This window comes from Myxocyprinus asiaticus, chromosome 22 (genome assembly GCF_019703515.2).
Source record: "Myxocyprinus asiaticus isolate MX2 ecotype Aquarium Trade chromosome 22, UBuf_Myxa_2, whole genome shotgun sequence".
Taxonomy (NCBI): Eukaryota; Metazoa; Chordata; class Actinopteri; order Cypriniformes; family Catostomidae; genus Myxocyprinus; species Myxocyprinus asiaticus.
The window spans coordinates 19889658-19910386 of record NC_059365.1 but is presented as its reverse complement, the minus strand read 5'-3'; the positions used below and the strand labels follow the sequence as shown (position 1 = coordinate 19910386).

Sequence of the window (20729 nt, the reverse complement as noted above, 5' to 3'; positions counted from 1 at the left end):
TAGTTCTTTTCATACTTAACATTTGTTTAAATGCGAATTAATCTAAACTTGACTGCATAAGGCCATTCATTAAAACAGCATTAGGTGTTGGATTTGGGTGCATCACTAAGCTTTCAGTATAATTGCAGGGCTGTTCTCTAAGTGCCATTTCTGTACACTGAGACCTAAATAAACTATGTTAAGATCACACTTTAAAAAAGGGGTACTCAAAGTTCCAAGAGGTCCGGTCTCTTCATTTCCTTCCCAGCAAAGGTCCGGATAATAATATGTAGCACAATAATATGTACATGGTGTCAGTAGTTATATGGCTAGGAAATGATGTATCTTTTTTAAAATAGTTTTTATAACTTGCTGTTGGCAGCAATAGTACTTATAGTACTAATAGTACTTATATATATATATATATATATATTTCAAACTCAATATATATATATACTGTATATATGGGACACAGGAGGCCTTTTGACAGATAAAAACTGTAAAAATGTAAAAGTCTGAATGGACCATTTTTATATTTTCCTTAAAGTGAGAATATATTAACAACAAGCAAACAATTTACATAACAACAGTGAAGCATTAAATACTGTTTGCATAATAAGTATAAATAGGCTTTCCTTGCCATCTATGATGATATCTAATTTTCAAAAAATTAGAACAAAATTCTGTTTATTATGAAAGGCTCGTAACATGCTGATTAATAAAGCTAAATTTAGATGGTGGAAAAAAACGTTATAGTCTAAAGGCACCATGTTAACCTTTTTGATGTTAATGTTTTTGATGTTAAAATAACCACACCTGCAACTCGTACGTACAGTAAATCAGGCTTTATGTGGCTCCTCATGTCTATTAGCGGTGAGAGATGCAACGCGCGCGGAGCGGGAATAAAGCACGCAGCGCTGAACGCGCTTTATTCCCTCTCTGCGTGCGTATACACGTATGCTTACACAATCATTTAGCCAGGTGTCAGATAAATAGCACAAAGATTTAGAACTCGGTCCGGATTAAAATGTCCTCTGGTCCGGATCTGCCTATTGAGTGCCCCTGCTTTAGTGGGAGCTCTCTCAGTGGCTCTGGAGTGGGAAAGTCTCGCTGGGACATCTTAGCTCCACTCTATTCTAATTTGCTGCAACCGCTGCTCATTAATTATAGAAAATAATAAAGTGAAGACTTTTCTCAGTTGTCTGCTTTGAGAACTGACTTTCTAGATGTGACTCTCAGACAGACTGGCCTGTCTCAGTATTCTGGCACTAGGAACAGCAGGGCAAAAGTGATGAGAGTAGGACAAATATGGAGGATATTGGGTGCAGAAGCAGACAAAATTTTGTGATTCTTAAAATATGCACTGCAAAATCAATTTTTAACAGCTTAATTTTATTTTCAAATAGGCTGTCCAAGCCTAGATAGTGTAGATAACATATAGATTGACAAAATATTGAAAGTCAGATGCTCTCTGAAAAGCCAACACTGAGCCAACAGAATAAAGCCTAACCACAAATTATTTTAGGTTTAGTCTTTCTCTTACAGCTTTTGTTCTCCTTTATGAAAAGTCTTGTAACTGCATATTCTCATTTATGATATTCTACTCATGTATGTCATTGATAGGGCAACTCTGGCCTTGGCTTCAGTATTGCTGGAGGTGTGGACAATCCACACATTCCTGATGATCCAGGAATCTTCATCACCAAGATCATCCCTGGGGGTGCTGCTGCCATGGATGGCAGACTAGGGTGAGATTTTCATATCAAGTCTCTCAGTATCTAAATATGCCTTTGTGCTACACAGTCTGTATGTCCAGTGATTTTAAATGTGATGATTCATTACAGTGTTAGTTTTGACAGTCTGTGGCTCATCTTTGTTCTTTTGAGTGAGATGAGTTGTGTCTGATATGTGCTCTTCTTGTGTTTCAGGGTAAATGATTGCGTTCTGCGAGTGAATGATGTTGATGTGTCAGAGGTAGTGCACAGCAAGGCAGTAGAGGCTCTGAAAGAGGCCGGCCCAGTGGTCAGGTTGCTGGTACGCAGGAGACAGGCTCCTCCTGAGACCATTTTGGAGGTCAACCTACTCAAAGGGCCTAAAGGTTAGATGAACCAGATATGCACACACACAAACACAAACTTTTGGGAGAGTGCTATTATGCCATGTATCCTTTTAAACAGTAGTTGTTCTGAATTATTTTGAATTTGTGTTGAAACACTGAAGCATCTTAAAGTCAAAGTTAAAGTAGACATGAAGTATTAGTTATTCAATAGAAAATAATATATTCAATTGAAATATATATATATTTTTTAAAATTATATAAAGAAAAAATAAGGATATATGTATATGTATATATATATATAAATACACTACTGGTCAAAAGTTTTGAAACACTTATTCTTTATTATAATTTTTTTCACATTTTAGAATAATAGTAAAGTCATCAAAACTATGGAATAACATAAATGGAACTATGGGAATTATGTTGTGACTAAACAAAATCCAAAATAAATCAAAACTGTGTTATATTTTAACATCTTCAAAGTACTCACCCTTTGCCTAGAATTTGCAGAAATGTACATTTTCTCAACCAACTTCTTGAGATATCACCCTGGGATGCTTAAACAGTATTGAAGGAGTTCCCATCTATGTTGGGCACTTATTGGCTGCTTTTCTTTATTATTTGGTCCAAGTCATCAATTTCAAAAACTTTTTTTTTAAATTAAATTTTAGTTTTATAATGAAATAAATTAATATGGTGGCACAATTATATTTTTATCTTCAAAAAAATTATATATATATAGTTTTTATAAATATAGGCCCATATACAAATACAATATGTATATTGCATATTATGAACCTAGACACCAACAATTTTTGCCACAAAAGAGGTACATTTTACATTCTATAGATGTATATATGTGTATGCATGTTTTTTTTTTTATTAACATTTTTTATTAAATCTTAATAAAATAAACAATAATAAAAGAAAAGCAAAACATATATATATATATATATATATATATATATATATATACAATCAACATTTAAACCCCACAACCCCCCCCTCCCCAACCCCCAACCCCGCCCCCCCAATTTGAAATATTTAATTAAAATATTATAACTATCTTCACCTCTAAATCGACTTTTCCACTGACATCATCTAAGCGGTGATGACATGTTTCCAACCCTTATTTAGCAGTGTAAATCTAGCAAACTTTTTTATATTTGCAAATTTTTTTAAATATTTTATGTAAATTTACACAAATTTACTTTGTATTACGTATCAGAATGAGCTTTAATGCCAAATGTTCTCACGTACACAGGGAGTTTGTTTTGGTGATAGGAGAAATAAGTAAGTGCACACAGAACATTACAGTGAGACACAGAATATAAAACAGTGTAAGAGTATGAATAGACATACATATAATAGGACATATAACATAGAATGGCATATGTACATGTTATGTAGGGGTATGTACAGTTATTGAATTAAATATGAGTTCATTTACATATGTACATGGCATATTTATACATTATTGCACTATGGGAGTCCTGAAGGCATTTTAATTGTTCATGTGGTAAATGGCCTGAGGGTGAAAACTGTTCTTGTGCCTGGTTGTTCTAGCACTGAGTGCTCTGTAGCGCCGACCAGAGGGCAGCAGATCAAAAAGGGAGTGGGCAGGGTGTGTGGGGTCCAAAGTGATTCTACCTGCACGTTTCCTCACTCTGGAGACATACAGGTCTTGGAGGGTGGGCAGTGGGGCAACAATAATCCTCTCAGCAGTCCTGACTGTCCGTTGTAGTTTCCTTCTGTCTGATTTGGTGGCTGAACCAAACCAGACAGTTATAGATGCACACAGGACAGACTCAATGATGGCTGAGTAGAACTGAGTCAGCAACTCCAGTGGCAGGTTGAACTTCCTGAGCTGGCGAAGGAAGTACAACCTTTGCTGAGCCTTCTTCGCAATGGAGTCTGTGTGGGTGTCCCACTTCAGGTCCTGAAAGATGGTAGAGCCCAGGAACCTGAATGACTCCATTGCTGCCACAGTGCTGTTCAGGATGGTGAGGGGGGTAGTGCGGGGGGATTTCTTCTGAAGTCCACTATCATCTCCACTGTTTTGAGCGTGTTAAGCTCAAGTTTGTTGTGACCGCACTAGACAGCCAGCTGTTCAACCTCCCATCTGTATGCAGACTCATCACCGTCATGGATGAGGCCAATGACCGTGGTGTCATCTGCAAACTTCAGGAGCTTGACAGAAGGGTCCTTTGCAGTGTAGTCATTCATGTACAGGGAGAAGAGCAGTGGAGAGAGAACACATCCCTGAGGAGCACCAGTGCTAATAGTGAGGGTCCCGGATGTGATTTTCCCCAATCTCACTAGCTGATCTGTCAGAAAGCTGTTGATCCACTGACAGATTGTGGTTGGCACGGAGAGCTGGGTCAGTTTGGTTGAGAGAAGATCAGGCATGATGGTATTGAAGGCTGAAATGAAGTCCACAAATAGGATCCTTGCATAAGTCCCAGGTCGGTTGAGGTGTTGCAGGATATAATGCAGTCCCATGTTGACAGCATCATCCACAGACCTGTTTGCTTTTTTATATTACCCTGGAAGAAGTTTTAAAAAACAAGTTACCACAGCTGCGAATCGCGATGTGGTTGCTAATAAAGCTGCCGAGGGAGTGACAGAAAATGTTGCTTCTTTCTCTCTTCTGACTGCTATAATCCACTGCTCTCTATTTTTTTCTTCCTTTTTAAAACTGTGAAAGTGTAATAGTGGATTTATTATTTTTCTGTTGGAGCAAATGGGTAATTAATTGTATTAAATTAAATTAGCTGTGGTCTCTCATTCACCCCTGTAGAAGTTTACCCCGCTATAGTTTACTTCTGAGTTCCAAACCCAGAAATGTGAAAAGAGTCCATAACCAAAAAATTTATTTTATTGTTTTAGCAAACACGCATTCAGGTCTGCTAGTTATTTTCTGGTATGGAAGCCCATTTTTCACAATCCAAACAATTCCTGATGGATAAAAGTCTCACTCTACTTTTTTTCATTGAATATTATGTTTCATTTGGAAATATGTCACATTACTGAAGTAAAATGGGCTGATCATTTTGACTTTAATCTCTGAATCTGATCTGATTTCCTGGATAAAATTAAACTCATCCTTATCTTTCCATTCAATACACTCTTCCTTTACTTTCTTCTCAAGGCCTTGGCTTCAGTATTGCTGGAGGTATAGGCAACCAGCATATCCCGGGCGACAACAGTATCTACATCACTAAGATTATTGAGGGTGGGGCAGCACAGAAAGATGGACGTCTGCAGACAGGCGATCGCCTACTGGCTGTAAGATTTCACCTGCACACATGCACTTGTGTATCTCACTATATACGTATGAACCCCCACACAAAGGCAAGGCAAACCATGCATTTTAAAGTGTGTATCTTTACAGCATTAACTAATACTTAGTGAGCACAGATGCTGTTGTTGGCTACTACAGTATGTCATATTATAGACAATTTATCTCATGCATGAAGGTTTATGTGCCACAGTATGATTGATATGAAGCTGAGCACAAACTCAAACAAGGACATAGCTGTGATAAAGAGAGCCGTAAGTGCAAAGCAACTGAGCAGGTTGTGAAATGGTCATAAATGTCATAATTAAATAGTCAGATATGACTGCCGTAACAGAAGACATGTAAAGTGTGCTTTTTCTTCCCAGACACTAGAGACTCCCAAAGTCTCATTCACTATTTACTGTATACAAGTGTTCTTACTTATGGTTGCAGAAAAGGTTCTCACAACAAATTTCCACTGGATTCACAATTGATTTAACATATACATTTGTTCTCACTATATTTCTAATGTTGATGAATCCACATTATCTAAATCAGGGAGTGCCTACAGTTAGTAATTAGCATAATACACACCCAAACCATCTCCATATACAGTAAGGGCTTTCCACACAACCTCTCCTTTACAGCCATTCATCACTCTCTGCAAATGTATCCTTGCGCTATCTAAAGATGTGCTCTCGCCTGACAACACACACAGCAAGGTATTTAGGCAAAGTGTGCCATTCTCAATAAGTTGAAACACAATTAACACCTTTTAAATGGCATAGACTGCACGTTATCGACTGCATTTTTATCCCAGATCGAGCTATAAGGCACACCATTTTTGTTACTCTGAAATAAGCAAGACGTGGACATAGTTTTTGGATTTCTAATAAAATATATTTGTGTTTCTAAAGCAACCAGGATTTTACGTATGTGTCATTTGAGTTGGTTCGAATTTTATCCTAAATTTACAAAAAAAATCTAAGAGTGAATTCATGATAAATCATGATTTCTGCTTAAATCATGTTTGCACACAGGTTTTACGCTTAATTTTGTGTATGCATGATTAGTGAATGAGACCTAATGTGTCTCTTAAATAAAAATAAAAAAATGTTTGAATCAATTAGAAATCTTGCTTTGATGGAGTACCTAAAGTCTGTATTTGAAGATACAGGTATGTCTCTCTCTGTCCAGTCTGTGATCACCAGCTGCACTGCTGCATATTTGTAGTGTGTAAAGTTATGATGTGTCCATCTGCAATTAAAGCTTACAAAGGAAAACACACTACGCCTTCCCAACTTCCCCTCCCTCTCGTCCTTCCTTTTGTGACCGGACGGCTGAGAGCAGGAGAGTGGAAAGTCCTCACAAAGTGTGGGTCCATCCGGCCTCCACTCCGCAGTCGCTTCCTTCCCACATCTTCAAATGTGTGGTCGTACTGAATGTTCTGAGTCGCGCTTCAGATATCAGCTGATGTAACATGCGTGAATCTGCCTTCGCAGGTGAATAACATTATACTTCAGGATGTACGTCATGAGGAGGCTGTGGCCGCCCTGAAGAACACTTCAGACATGGTCTATCTGAAAGTGGCCAAGCCAGGACCAGTCCATCTCAACGACATGTATGCCCCACCAGACTATTCCAGCAGTACGTACCTTCTTTTGCTGATCTCCATCCATCCTATGAACTAACTTACTTAAGATATAATTCTCCCAAAAATGAAAAGGAAAACATTTACTCACCTTCATGTTGTTCCAAACCCATGAAACACTACCTTTTGTGTGGTGTTAGCCTCAGTCACTATTCACTTTCATTGCAATATGTTTTCATACAATAAAAGTGAATGGTGACTGAGACTGAACATTCTGCCTAACATCTAATTTTGAGTTAGAGGTTTGGAACAACATGAATGTGAGTAAATGATTACAGAATTTTCATTTTTGGGTGAACCATCCCTTTAAAGGGACAAATCACCCAAAAATAATTTACTCACCTTCATGGTGTTCCAAACCTGTATGCTGTTCACTGTTGGGTAAGTTACTAAAAAAAAAGTAATCCACTACAAATGACTAACTACTGTACATCTACATCTCTAAAATTATAATCAGATTACTGGACTGATTACTTCAATGAAAAAGTAATCATATTACTAATTACTCTAAGTTACTTTCTAAAACACTTGTCACAAACATTTTTTGTTTTTCCACTCAACAAATTCCAAATAATGTCTATTTTCTCCTTGTTTATTTTCGCACACACTTCAGCTTTCAAAGAAACACAAACAGATGTACATATGGACATATAAATTCACATTTTAATTGTATTACACATGAATAATATTTTTATAATAATAATTATAAATAAGAAATATTTTATTTTTAAAAAAATATTTTTAAATATATTTTTAGAAATATTTGTAACCCAAGTAATGTACTTATAAGTAGTTGCTTTCACTGAAAGTCAGTAACTGTAATCTGATTATAAGAATTTATTTTTGTGCCTAATGTAATTAGATTACAGTTACTAATTAATTTGTAATCATATTACACCCTACACTGATGCTGTTATATTTTTGTGGAACACAGAAGGATAAATTTAGATAAATGAACACACTCCTCTTCAATTACAAATACAATTACAGTTTATAGTGAATGCAGTTGTCAAGCAATGTGTTTTTAGAAAACGTGGAATATAGCACAGTTACTATTCATATCTTTATGCCGTTTCTCTGTCTTTCTTGGAGCTTAACAGAAGTGGTCACTAGGAACTGTTGTATGGAAAAGAGGAGTGTGTACATTCTTTAAAATTTCCCATTATATATTCCTTGGAAAAATAACAGCATATGGGTTTGGAAGAACATGAGATTGAGAAAATTATCACTGAAGTTTCATTTTTGAAACTATCATGAACTATTCCTTTAAAAGATGCTCATTTCCTTTCCTTAAACTGTCCATTTTATAGCTCAAGCACTGGACTTTTTTTTTCACTACAGTACATTCATGAAAGTGAAAGAAACATTACAGTTGAGTCAATTCAAATAAAACCTATGTACCTACAGTTAAGTCAGAAGTTTGCATACACCTTAGCCAAATACATTTAAACTCAGTTTTTCACAATTCCTGACATTTAAGCTTAGAAAACATTCCCTGTCTTAGGTCAGTTAGGATCACTACTTTATTTTAAGAATGTGAAATGTCAGAATAATAGTAGAGAGAATGATTTATTTCAGCTTTCTTTCATCACATTCCCAGTGGGTCAGAAGTTTTCATACAGTTTGTTAGTATTTGGTAGCATTGCCTTTAAATTGTTTAACTTGGGTCAAACCTTTTGGGAAGCCTTCCACAAGCTTCTCACAATACATTGCTGGAATTTTGGCCCATTCCTCCAGACAGAACTGGTGTAACCGAGTCAGGTTTGTAGGCCTCCTTGCTCGCACAATCTTTTTCAGTTCTGCCCACAAATTTTCTATCGGACTGAGGTCAGAGCTTAGTGATGGCCACTCCAATACCTTGACTTTGTTGTCCTTAAGCCATTTTGCCACAACTTTGGAGGTATGTTTGGGGTCATTGTCCATTTGGAAGACCCTTTTGCAACCGAGCTTTAACTTCCTGGCTGATGTCTTGAGATTTTGCTTCAATATATCCACATAATTTTCCTTCCTCATGATGCCATCTATTTTGTGAAGTGCACCAGTCCCTTCTGCAGCAAAGCACTTCCACAACATGATGCTGCCACCCCCATGCTTCACGGTTGGGATAGTGTTCTTCGGCTTGCAAGCTTCACCCATTTTCCTCCAAACATAACAATGGTCATTATGGCCAGTTCAATTTTTGTTTCATCAGACCAGAGGACATTTCTCCAAAAAGTAACATCTTTGTCCCCATGTGCACTTGCAAACTGTAGTCTGGCTTTTTTATGGTGGTTTTGGAGCAGTGGCTTCTGCCTTGCTGAGCAGCCCTTCAGGTTATGTCGATATAGGACTCGTTTTACTGTAGATATAGATACTTGTCTACCTCCAGCATCTTGACACGGTCCTTTGCTGTTGTTCTGGGATTGATTTGCACTTTTCTCACCAAACTATGTTCATCTCTAGGAGACAGAATGCATCTCATGGTGTTCCCTTGGTGTTTATACTTGCGTACTATTGTTTGTGGTACCTTCAGGTGTTTGGAAATTGCTCCCAAGGATGAACCAGACTTGTGGAGGTCCACTTTTTTTCTGAGGTCTTGGCTGATTTCTTTAGATTTTCCCATGATGTCAAGCAAAGAGGCACTGTGTTTGAAGGAAGGCCTTAAAATACATCCACAGGTACACCTCCAAATGACTCCAATTAGCCAATTAGCTAATTAGTAGCTAATTAGCTAATTGCCTAAAGACTTGACATCATTTTTCAAGCTGCTTAAAGGCACAGTTAACTTAGTGTATGTAAACTTCTGACCCACTGGAATTGTGATATAGTCAATTAAAAGTGAAACTATCTGTCTGTAAACAATTGTTGGAAAAATTACTCATGTCATGCACAAAGTAGATGTCCTAAACGACTTGCCAAAACTATAGTTTGCTAATATGAAATCTGTGGAGTGGTTAAAAAATTAGTTTTAATGACTTCAACCTAAGTGTATGTAAACTTCTGTCTTCAGCTGTACCTGATTTGATCTGTAACCCTGTAATAAAACAGGCTGTTCCTATGAGGCTGCTAAACCAGAGTGCTGTGGAGTTTTGTAACAGTACTGTAGTGTAGCACTGGGCGCTGTTTTCAGACACCCACACACACTGCTCTGCTGCTCCCATCACAGCTCCAATCCCTCCCTCCTACTGAGAGAGGAGGCTTTCACACAATCCACCTGCACAAGTGTGTGTGGAATCACACACAAACACACCCATACAGTACAATGTCAAACGCCTCTTAGAGATGAACTGGTTCTCTGTTGTTACCTGGTGAAATCATCTGGCTTTTTTCCCTCTACTGGTCTCGGCCTCCCTCCAGCCTTCCCCACCATGGTGGACAACCACGTCGGACACAACTCCAGTATGGCCTACATGGGAGGCATGGAGCCCAAACCAGTGTACCAGCCGCCCCAGGTCACTCCCTCGAGATACTCCCCGATCCCACGCCACATGCTGGGGGAGGAGGACTTCACCAGGTCAGAGTCACGTATTTTCCTATCTATTCAGTCACGGTCACTCACTCCTTCACTCTAGGGTTCCCATGGTCATGAAAAACCTGGTAATATCAGAGATATAAATATAAAATTGAGATTTCCAGGCCTGGATGAGTCAAGGAAATTAACTAAAATCCTAAAAGGTCATGGAAAAGCAGTGGTTACCTTAAAGAGCATTTTCTACCTGATCTGACCCTTGCGATTTGTTTTGTTGGTGTAACCTTATGTAATCAGGTTGATTCAGTGGTGTTAAATAATATTTTTGACGAATAAAACCTGTTAGTTTAGATTTCACCACATGAAACACATTTTTAGGTTCACATTTATTTCAGTGTAACTAAAAATAGTCTCTATTTCTGAAAAATGTGAACATAATAAATGTGTTTCATGTGGTAACATCTAGATCAGAGATGCTCAAACAAGGGCCCGTGGGCCAAACTTGGCCTGTGATGACCTTTGATTTGGCCCGCCTTGCCATAGAGGGGAAAAAAACGTAAAAAAAAAAATATGCCATTGAAACAGCTCTTCACTGCATTAGTTAAGCAGATTGCAGAGGGAAAGGAGGGGAACCAGGGCAACTTTTATATTTTAATATAATACAGTTTGATATAATGCAACGTTTACTTTTGGCCCACAGCCCTCAATCAAGTTTGATTTTTGGCCCCTTCGTACAGTAGGAAAAAGTTTGGGCACCTTTGATAGATGAACTGGTTTGATTCAAGTCAAAAATATTATTTAACATCACTAAATCAACCTAAATAAATTAGGTTAGACCAGTAAAATTAATTTTAAGTGTTAGATCAAGTTGAATTTTAGCTCCATACTTCTTAAGGTGTGTGTTGGCTCTTTGTGAGTGTAATCTATAAAATAATTCTTAAAAATCATTATCTAGTAATCACTAAAAACAGGAAAAGAAATGGAAAATCATCGGTGAAAAGGTATGGGAACCCTGTCACTCAAATATCACTTTTGAATTGCACTCATGCACAAATGACCAAAAAAACAACACTTGCATGTTCGTATACTGTATATTTTATTAGAAGTAAACATGGTTTTCCCACAGTCTCTCCTACAGTTCTTCAGCTTTAGTTGTTTAATGTCTGTTTGGCAATACTGTTCTCATTTTATGATGTAACTGGGCAAAGATAGAACAAATAAAAATGGTTTAAAGTAGGTGTTGAGTGTGGGCTGAAGAATGTCTATGAGGTGTGTAATGCCTCTCTGTGGTGGTGTGTTTGTGAACATTGCTTAAACAAAACACGACTGAGTGAACAAAGTCTCTAAAAGCCCAACAGGACAAACACTTTGGATAAGAGACACTTCTGGCATGGGGTCACATGTCATTACGTTACGGTCCCTCTCAAATTACCACTGTTGTTTGGACATGAGATCTGTTTCACTTCACAGAGCATGGACTTCCTGGAGCCTGTGAGTCAGCCCAGGCCCAAGAGCTGACTCGGCCCTCTCTTGCCATCCTCACATTTCTGCATGTGTGTGTTCGTCTGTGTCTGTGAGCATGTGTGTCTTCATATGTCTCTGTGTCTGCTGTCTGTGTGTCTGAAACTACTCCATTTACTGTGTAATTTCTGTACCCCCAATAGGCCCGAGCCCATTTACAGTGCAGTCCACAAACCTCATGAGGACACCAGCCCTCCCTCCCCCCATCTGTGCAGCAGGGGGTCTGGGGACGTGGGCTGCAGCCCCGCCCCACCTGCTCTGTGTCAAAGCCTGGTCCTGTACACCGGCAGGTACTAACCAATGCTTCTGTCACCAAGAAAAATTCCTTGTATGTGTAAGCATACTTGGCAATAAAGCTCATTCTGATTCTCGCTCTGCCTGGCTTAGCTTAGCCTAGCCTAGCCTAGCCTAGCTAACCTGACAGTAACCCCCTTGCGCTGCTACCGTCCTTACCTCCACCTCACCACAATCTGCAGAGGGGTACAGTTGAGGTCTTGTGTAGAAACACTTGCTGCCTTGAGCTTGTGCCTGTGTAAAATCTATGGAGGAGGTGGCAAACCAACACGTCATTCTAGCGACTTTTATCCTGTACCACCAAAACTCTCTTAATTTATTTAATCAACATTTCAGGGTGTTTCTTCAACTTCTGGCACTTTTAGCACTATGGACTTCTAGAAAGTAAAGTCTGTATTTTTTAATTTTTTTTCATTTGTCTACTAACAGTGTTCAACAATGTATGCACATGCATCACATTTATTTCATTTTTTTTCCCTTAAAGCCATGAAAATTCCCACCCCAGTGTTATTTCCTCCACATCTCAAGTTAATTTTTGTATTTAATAGAATTCTGTGGTGGAAATGACGGTGATGGGAATTATATTTTTAACGTTTTTGAAATAAAATGGCAGACTTCTTTGTCTTGTTGAGGCTAATTTCATTGTTAAAATTTTATGTATCCTAAATACCCATAATTAAAAAATATTTTCATTGTTTTTGCATAATTTGGCAAAATTATAACTTGATTGGAAAGACGCACAATAAAAATATTCTGCTCACAAGCAATATTTACCTTGATTTTTCTTCAAACATCACTTGTCTCATATTTCTTCTCAAGCACGCTCTTCACTGACAGTTTTGTCCACTTGGTTAACATGCACACTAACTTTTAAAAAAATGTATTGGGGCAAAAATTTTTGGTTAGGTGAAAATTACACCACAACTATGGGACAGTCGTAATTTCTGAAAAAATTATAGGATTAATTTTCACACATTAAATATTGACATGGTTTATCTTATTTCACTCTTTGTGTAGAGGGTCATAGTTTTAAACATACAATAATGTAATAATGTGTATTTTTATAATGGATTTTCATAGTTTATATTGAAAGTCTGGTTCTGGGACAAGATTTAAACACTAAAATCTGAATGTAAAAGACATTTAGAAAAAGGCCTGGTAAAACGTTTCCAAGACAATTTTAATGTGACCATATACTGTGACAAAAAGAAAAAAAAGCTGAAATCTGTCATAATAAAAATCAACCCCTGAGACGTGAAATTGCCCAAATGTCACTCGTTTTGGGTGGATTTTAAATTGAAGTCGTGATTCCCTGAAAATCTTCACTGCAGCTCTTAAATCTAATTTATACTCATTCAAACATTCAAAACTTGCTGCCTCAAAAAGCGTTTCATGTTTGTATCATCAAACATGTGATTTATCTGAGGTTTGCTAAGGCTTGCATGGAATCCTCAGAACTCAGGTAAGAACATCACAAGGAAAAAATGTGTTGGTGATGAAGGATAGAAGTCGCTACAGCAACGTTTTCCTCATGAGACTGCCATGGGCAAACATTGCCAGTGAGGGTAGGGTTAAGATGGCAAGGCTGAGTCGGGGGTTCAGCTTGTGCTATTTGACCCTTTAGCCACTTTTTAAGTCAAAAGAGTGACACATGAATTAGGGCTTCCTGCTTTCACTATGCTGGAGTCTAACCATGTCCTTCCCATTTTGTACCTATGTTTAATCTCAGACAGTATGTGAGTTTAAACCTAAGGCATCATCCTTTACCAGCCCATTTAATGTCCTGGTGTTTTGTGTGTGCTCGCAGAAGCAGTCTTTTTCTGAGTGATGTGTTACTGGCTGTCTGGGATGGGTATCATCCATGTACCACTGTGTGTCAGCGCTGTTTTTGTTTAATCCCTGCATACTCACTGTGCAGTAGTAAAAGTTCCTCACTAGGCTAATTATTTATAATTAGTGCTGTTTGCTAAGGCAAGCATCACAACTATTGTTGCTAATACTTATGGTCAGGGGTTTTTCAAAACCCTTAATACTAACTATTAAACTTTTGCATGCAACTTGTGTGCTACTGAGGGAAAAGATAGGTGTGCTATTGGGTGATTCTCAAGAAACCTGTCTAGGTTGTCTAGGTTGAGTCCTGGTCCTAATTTACTCCAAAATCAAAAGAAGCATATTGAAATTATATTTTGCATATAGAAAATTAACCCTATTTTTAAGCCCATTAAGATTTTTTACATTGTTACATTATTTTTATGACAGTTACGCACATTTTACCCACACTTCTTATAACCGCAACAGGAAAAGATGGCCATTATGTATTTTTATTACCACAATGTAAAAAGAATGCTATAATATTTTAACTTAATTAAAAGGTATTTATATATTATAGCAGCACTCACTAATCACTCATTTAAATAAAAAATAAAAAATTAACAATAGCATCTTTTTACTGTGATACAGTGTTATGGTAATGAGAATCATCATTGAAAACAATAGGAATAGGAAACGTCTGGACACGTTGTGGTAATGAGAATTGGGGTGTGAAATGTGCTTAAGTGTCCTGAAAATAATGTCACAGTAAAACATGTTTTTAATGGTACTAAATGTAGGCATTATTTTCTTTATGCAAAATGTAATGTCATATTTCTTTGTAATGGTTTAGGGTTAAATATAACCTGGACATTTTCTTGACAGGTTTTGTGAGAATCACCCTATTACTTTTCTAAGCAATTATTAGTGGCCTGGCAGACAATAAAACTGGACAAAATCTCAAAGACATTTACACATTTAAGGAGGGTCCCACCCACAAGGGTGTGTATGCTGTTCATTTACGTGTAGACAGTAACAATTCTTCACCTCACACCTCGGTGACCACGGAAAACTGCTTATTTTTCTCCCTCTGATGTTTAGTACACTCCAAGGTTTGTGTGTACATGAGTTTTAATATTTTGGTATAGTAGCAGTGCTGGTAGTTTGGAGGGGTTAAGTAAGGATTTATTATCCTGAACACTCATAAATACACACTTACAGAACCTTCCACCACAGGAATGTTTTGGCTTCTGTTGCAGTTATGTAAATATAAATTGTAGCACTTGCGCTTACCATAAATGTATTGGGAAGTAAGCGGCTAATTCTGCAGTCAGACTGCAAATGAATAGTGGCGCACATTTCTGAAGCTGTCATGATTCATTTGAATGGAGGGAAAGCAGGCCAACACACACACAGTGTGCTCTGCCAATGCCCATCACACACAGATAGACTTAGACAGTCTGTCATAATGTGCTGACATGAACACACACTCCCTTTGACACATAGCCCAAACACACACTCATACATACATTATGAGGCACAATATTTAAACTTCCACAAGCTACACCTACCAAAGTATATAAATAGTGTTATACTATTCCACTTTACACTTCACTGTGCCCAAACTAAACTGTCAAACTGAGTCTGAACCTTATCACAATCACCCTGGAGGTCTCCCCAGAGGCTAATAAAAGTTGTTTACAGGAATATATACTTTGTGTTAGTGTACAGCATCAGTTCACTCCTAGAGGACTCTGCCAGTGTGTGTATGACTTAGTCACAGGATAGTTAGTCACCCATCTGTGCTTTCCCCACACTAGCACAGTGGTCACAGACACATTTATATCCCTCCATCTGACCCAGTACACAGTGATGCCCCCCTGTTTTCTCTATCAACTGAATACATGCAGGTTCTTAGGAGATCTCCCACCCACCCTCAGATTTCAGAACACAATCAGCCATGCTGATGGAGGGCAGCTAATCTAACTGGCTAATGACAATCTGCTCACACAATCATGTGTTCACATATGATCACTGACACACATTTGAACACACTCACAAACCCAGACAGACATACACACATAATATCTCAAATTTCAGATGATTTGAGACTGTGGCTTCTGTTTGCTAATGGTTTTCAAAAATGGCTTCTTTTCATGACTCGTGGAGTTTGTTTTTCCATTCAGATCTATACATCACTTGGTGAGACTCAATGTAATGATTAAAGGAACATTCCGGGTGAAGCTCAATCGACAGCATTTGTAGCATAATGTTGATTACCACAAAACTTTATTTTGACTCGTTCCTCCTTTTCTTAAAAAAAAAGCAAAAATCAAGATTACAGTGAGAAACTTACGATGCAAGTGAATGGGGCCAATGTTTTGAGGGTTTAAAGGTAGAATCATGTGTTATTTGAGCTGTGAATTTGTTTATATCGTCGTTTTTATGGTCGTTTTAGGGTTTTAGCGTTTACTGCGTCATGTCGTTATGGCAACGAAGTTGTAAAATTGGCAATGACTTTACACAGAAAAGGTTAAAATCATGTTAACATGCATATTGTTTATGTCTTGTGGCTATACTTTTGAAACAGTGAGTATTTTAATGTTTACGGATTGGCCCCATTCACTTCCATTGTAAGTGCCTTTCTGTAACCCAGATTTTTGCTTTTTTTTTTTAAAGAAAAGAAGGGACAAGTCAGAATAAATGTTTGTAGAAATCAACATTACTTTATTGAACCCGGAACTTTGCAGGGCCACTATCAAGCCTTATACCTACAGGTTGAGGATTTTTGGAAAGAGAATAAAAAATCTGAAAGAACTATTTGTGCTGGAAAACACTGCAGTTGAACCGATCAGGAACCATGCTTTACAATAGAGTGCAATATTGCCCACCCACTTTTTCAGCCATATAGGTTCCGAAAGTATTTTTCCCATTAATTTTTTTTTTTAACATTGGAGTTCTAAGCAATGAACCAAACCAACCAGCTCCGTAGTGAATCACAATATTACAAAAGCATTGTGAATTACTCAAATTTAAAAGTGATGGAAAATAAAACTTTATGTTAGTCTATTTATATTCATCCAACATATCCTACCTCTTCTGCCATACATTCCCTTGCATCTGTATATAACAGATTTGCATTTGTACATACGTATATATATATATAGACATATATACATGTCTTATTATGTATTTCTATATGTACTTATATTTTCTATTCACTTTTTATTTTTAATCTTTTTTTTTTATTATTTATTATTATCTCTGTCTTGTTGTTGTATTGTTTGTACACTGGAAGCTTCTGCCACCAAGACAAATTCATTGTATGTGTAAGCATACTTGGCAATAAAGCTCATTCTGATTCTGATATAAAATTTAAGGTATATTGCTAAATATTTAGATATATAAGTAGTTTGAAAGTATACGGAGACCGACTTAGTTGTGTCTTTTGCAGTGCATTGTTGAAGTGGGCAGTCGCTGCTGCGCTCTTTTGCCATAGCTTATGCTGCAGTGTGCTGGATGTGGGATATTTTGACTTGTAATCTCTGATCTCCATCCATAAAGGCATTCCATTGCCCAATGCTCGGAGGATGACGTGTAAACAAACAAAACTGCAATCCTTCCCAGAGATGTCTCCTAGCAACAAAACTGATAAACAATGCTGCAATGCTAGCATTTGTTATACAGGTGTACGTTAAGAAAAAAAAAAGTATAATTTACTGTATTTTGAACACCTGTATCTACAAATGTTTGCTAAACAGCTTTTATTAATATGTAATGTCATAATTTTGACTTATAAATGGGTATTATTCAATAAAAGTGAATGTTTATCAAATGCATGATGTCATGAACCCACATCTCGGCAAAATCAGAGTTTTCTGCATGAGTTTCCGAGTTGAATGGAACGCAGAATTAATTTGCTGTGTTTCTCTACCTGGTGGATCTTTCTCTGTGGGATCATGTGTAGTGTAGTTCTTCACCAGGAATTCCACTATTAAAATTATTTTCTAAATAAGGTAGACTGAAGGCTTCAGCAGAAGCCTCCATTGATTAACAACCTCGGAGCTCACAGTAGGTCTGCCTTTAAAGGTTTATATGTTATCGTTAATAATCAATTCCCCTATGGAAAAAATGAATAGGATTTTTCCTTCCGAAACCAGACTGTTGCACTCTATTTTCCAGTTAAAGCGATTAGGGGTTTTGTGACTTTTCATATTTCAGAATCTAAATCTTTACAACATGATTGTATATCTTAATAAAAACAGTAAAACAGCACTATCAGCCAAGTCACCCATTTATCATGAGGTTTAGTTCATACTGTAAATTTAACAGACGGGAGAGACAAATATTGAAGGTAGGGATACTTTTTGGCGAATTTAGTCAGTAACGCACCTGATTGTAAGCTGTTGAAACACTTGGATTATTCTTAGCTGCTCCAAAAGACTGGAAATATCTTAACGTTTCTTGGCGTGTAGTCAAATGAGATTGAAGTGTTCTGAGGAAGAGAGCGGTGTTTTTCACCCAGAGCTTTGAAAGCACTCCCAGAAAGAGGAAGAGAGAGCTGAGAGCCATGAGCCTGTGATCCTGCCAAGGAGAACATGTTTTCCAAGGAGAATTATGTCTGCGTGTTTCCGGAGAGAAGTATCCACTGTGTCCACCATTAATCACCCAACGAGAGCCAATTATATAGAGCAGAAAGAGAAGCAGACAGGATGCACTAGGGCATTGCAAACTAATGAGTCTTGTGGCCATACTACAGTAAGATCAGGACATTTTAGCCTGTGCCACAAAGATGGGATGTGGGGCACACTTGGCACAGAGGTTATTAGAAGAGAAAGAGACAATAATAAACACTGCACAAAAGGATAAATAAAGAGTAAGTTTCCTTTATTTTCGGTTTGTATCGACATTTCTCTGCATAGTTGAAAACGTTTTTTTGTTTTTTAAACTGTGGGACAAGATTAAATTATTTACTGTAGTAATGCTGTCACAGAAGCTGCTGAAAAGCTTGACTTTTATTTAACCAAGAAAATGTTTTAAGATGATGATGGACGGGCAATGGGAGGTTAAAGGAATATTCCGGGTTCAATACAAGTTGAGCTCAATCGACAGCATTTGCAGCATAATTTTGATTACCACAAAAATTAATTTGGACTTTTCCCTTCTTTTCTTTAAAAAAATAAAAAAATCTGGGTTCCAGTGAGGCACAATGAAGTGAAAGGGCCAATCCATAAATGTTAAAATACCCACTGTTTTAAAACTATAGCCACAAGATGTAAACAATATGTGTGTTAACATGATTTTAGTGTGACAAAATCATTTACTAACCTTTTCTGTGTAAGTTATTGCCAGTTTTACAACTTTGTTAAAACTTGTGTATTTTAGCTGTAAAATTGTTTAGGGTTTGTTGACATTACATTGTTGTGGCAACAGAGTATTTAATGTAAGTGCTTTTAAAATTATAAGCATCACATTTCTGCCTTTTAACCCTCCAAAAATTGGCCCCATTTACTTCCATTGTAAGTGCCTCACTGTAACCTCGATTTGTGCTTTTTTTTTTTTTTTTAAGAAAACTTTTTAGTCAAAATATTTTTTTGTGATAATCAATGCTGTTGATTGAGCTTAACTTGCACTGAACCTGGAAGATTCCTTTAAGGAAGATCTAACACAAAAGAGGTCAAAGGTTATGGAGGTCATTTAATTTAGGAGACCTTTCGCAACACAGCACAATTTTTATACTTTGAATCAGAAACATCACTGTGAGTGTGAGCTTGTAAAAATCAATGCAATTATAATATATATAATAAAGAAGATAATATGTGGTTGGGTAACAGTTAAGTCTTACCCTGTTCCTGCAGATGTGACTGTGACAGGCTATGTGGTGCTGTTTCCTATCACTCCCCCTACACTTACAGATCACACACATATACACACACGCCACTTCAACACAGTCTGGAGAGAGATACAGAGTCCTGGAATAACATTCTATCTTAGCCAAGCCCTGGGATAACATTAACTAGTAACTAGCGGCAGGCGCCATGTTCACTGTGAACATCTCGTCTTCAGTGCCAATGGTAAAGTCCAATTTGGAGAGACGAGGTAGGACATGCATCACCCGCATGACCAGGTACAGGAGTTCCAGGTAACAGCTGTAGGATATGGTTTGAGTGAGGAACGGAAGACTATTCTGTTTGCATCTGATGGCCGGATGCCATGATGTGTGCTGGTCTGAAATAGCAGCATATTTGCACTTGAATTCTGCACTTGCATCTTCTCAGTAACTAAATGCACACTCAGAGAAGTACATTATGGTTAGTTTCTCTGTCATGTGAATAATTTTTGTTTAATATCTGAACTCAACATTCCTTAAAAGTACATTTCGTCTGCTCCAATAAAAATGCGGTTTTCAGCATCATAAAGCTGTACCATGTGAATGGCTCATGTCGAAAGCAAGCAGAGTTCTGCGGCAGTGCAGAATTCTAATAAGAAACATGCATAGCGCACTGCTGAAAGCAGGGAGCTTTGTCTAAAGACATTGTGTGTGTATTTCATGTTTGGGAACTGGCTTTCCTGTTGCAGTATGTTTGGACAAGGTTTTTGATGGCCACTGAATGTAACTGAGTCCGGCTGGTGTGCCAGCTCTGGGCAGTCTGGAATGCCTCTCTGCCTGCAGATGAATCACAGCAGC

General features: G+C 37.6%; 1 protein-coding gene across 7 annotated transcripts in view; it reads left to right on the top strand.

Moving 5' to 3' along the window:
* The window catches only part of LOC127413268 (disks large homolog 3-like), a 154250-nt gene that overhangs the window by 92153 nt on the left and 41368 nt on the right, over positions 1–20729 (top strand). For 3 of the 7 annotated variants that reach the window (XM_051650254.1, XM_051650253.1, XM_051650252.1), the window contains 5 exons: positions 1603–1727; positions 1908–2077; positions 5190–5326; positions 6821–6965; positions 10306–10462. In XM_051650254.1, the coding sequence (XP_051506214.1) occupies positions 1603–1727; positions 1908–2077; positions 5190–5326; positions 6821–6965; positions 10306–10462 (734 nt within the window). Of the gene's footprint in view, positions 1–1602; positions 1728–1907; positions 2078–5189; positions 5327–6820; positions 6968–10289; positions 10463–12081; positions 12229–19985; positions 20184–20729 lie in introns of those variants that run through there. The other 4 variants (XM_051650250.1, XM_051650251.1, XM_051650256.1 and 1 more) reach the window with 4 other exon arrangements.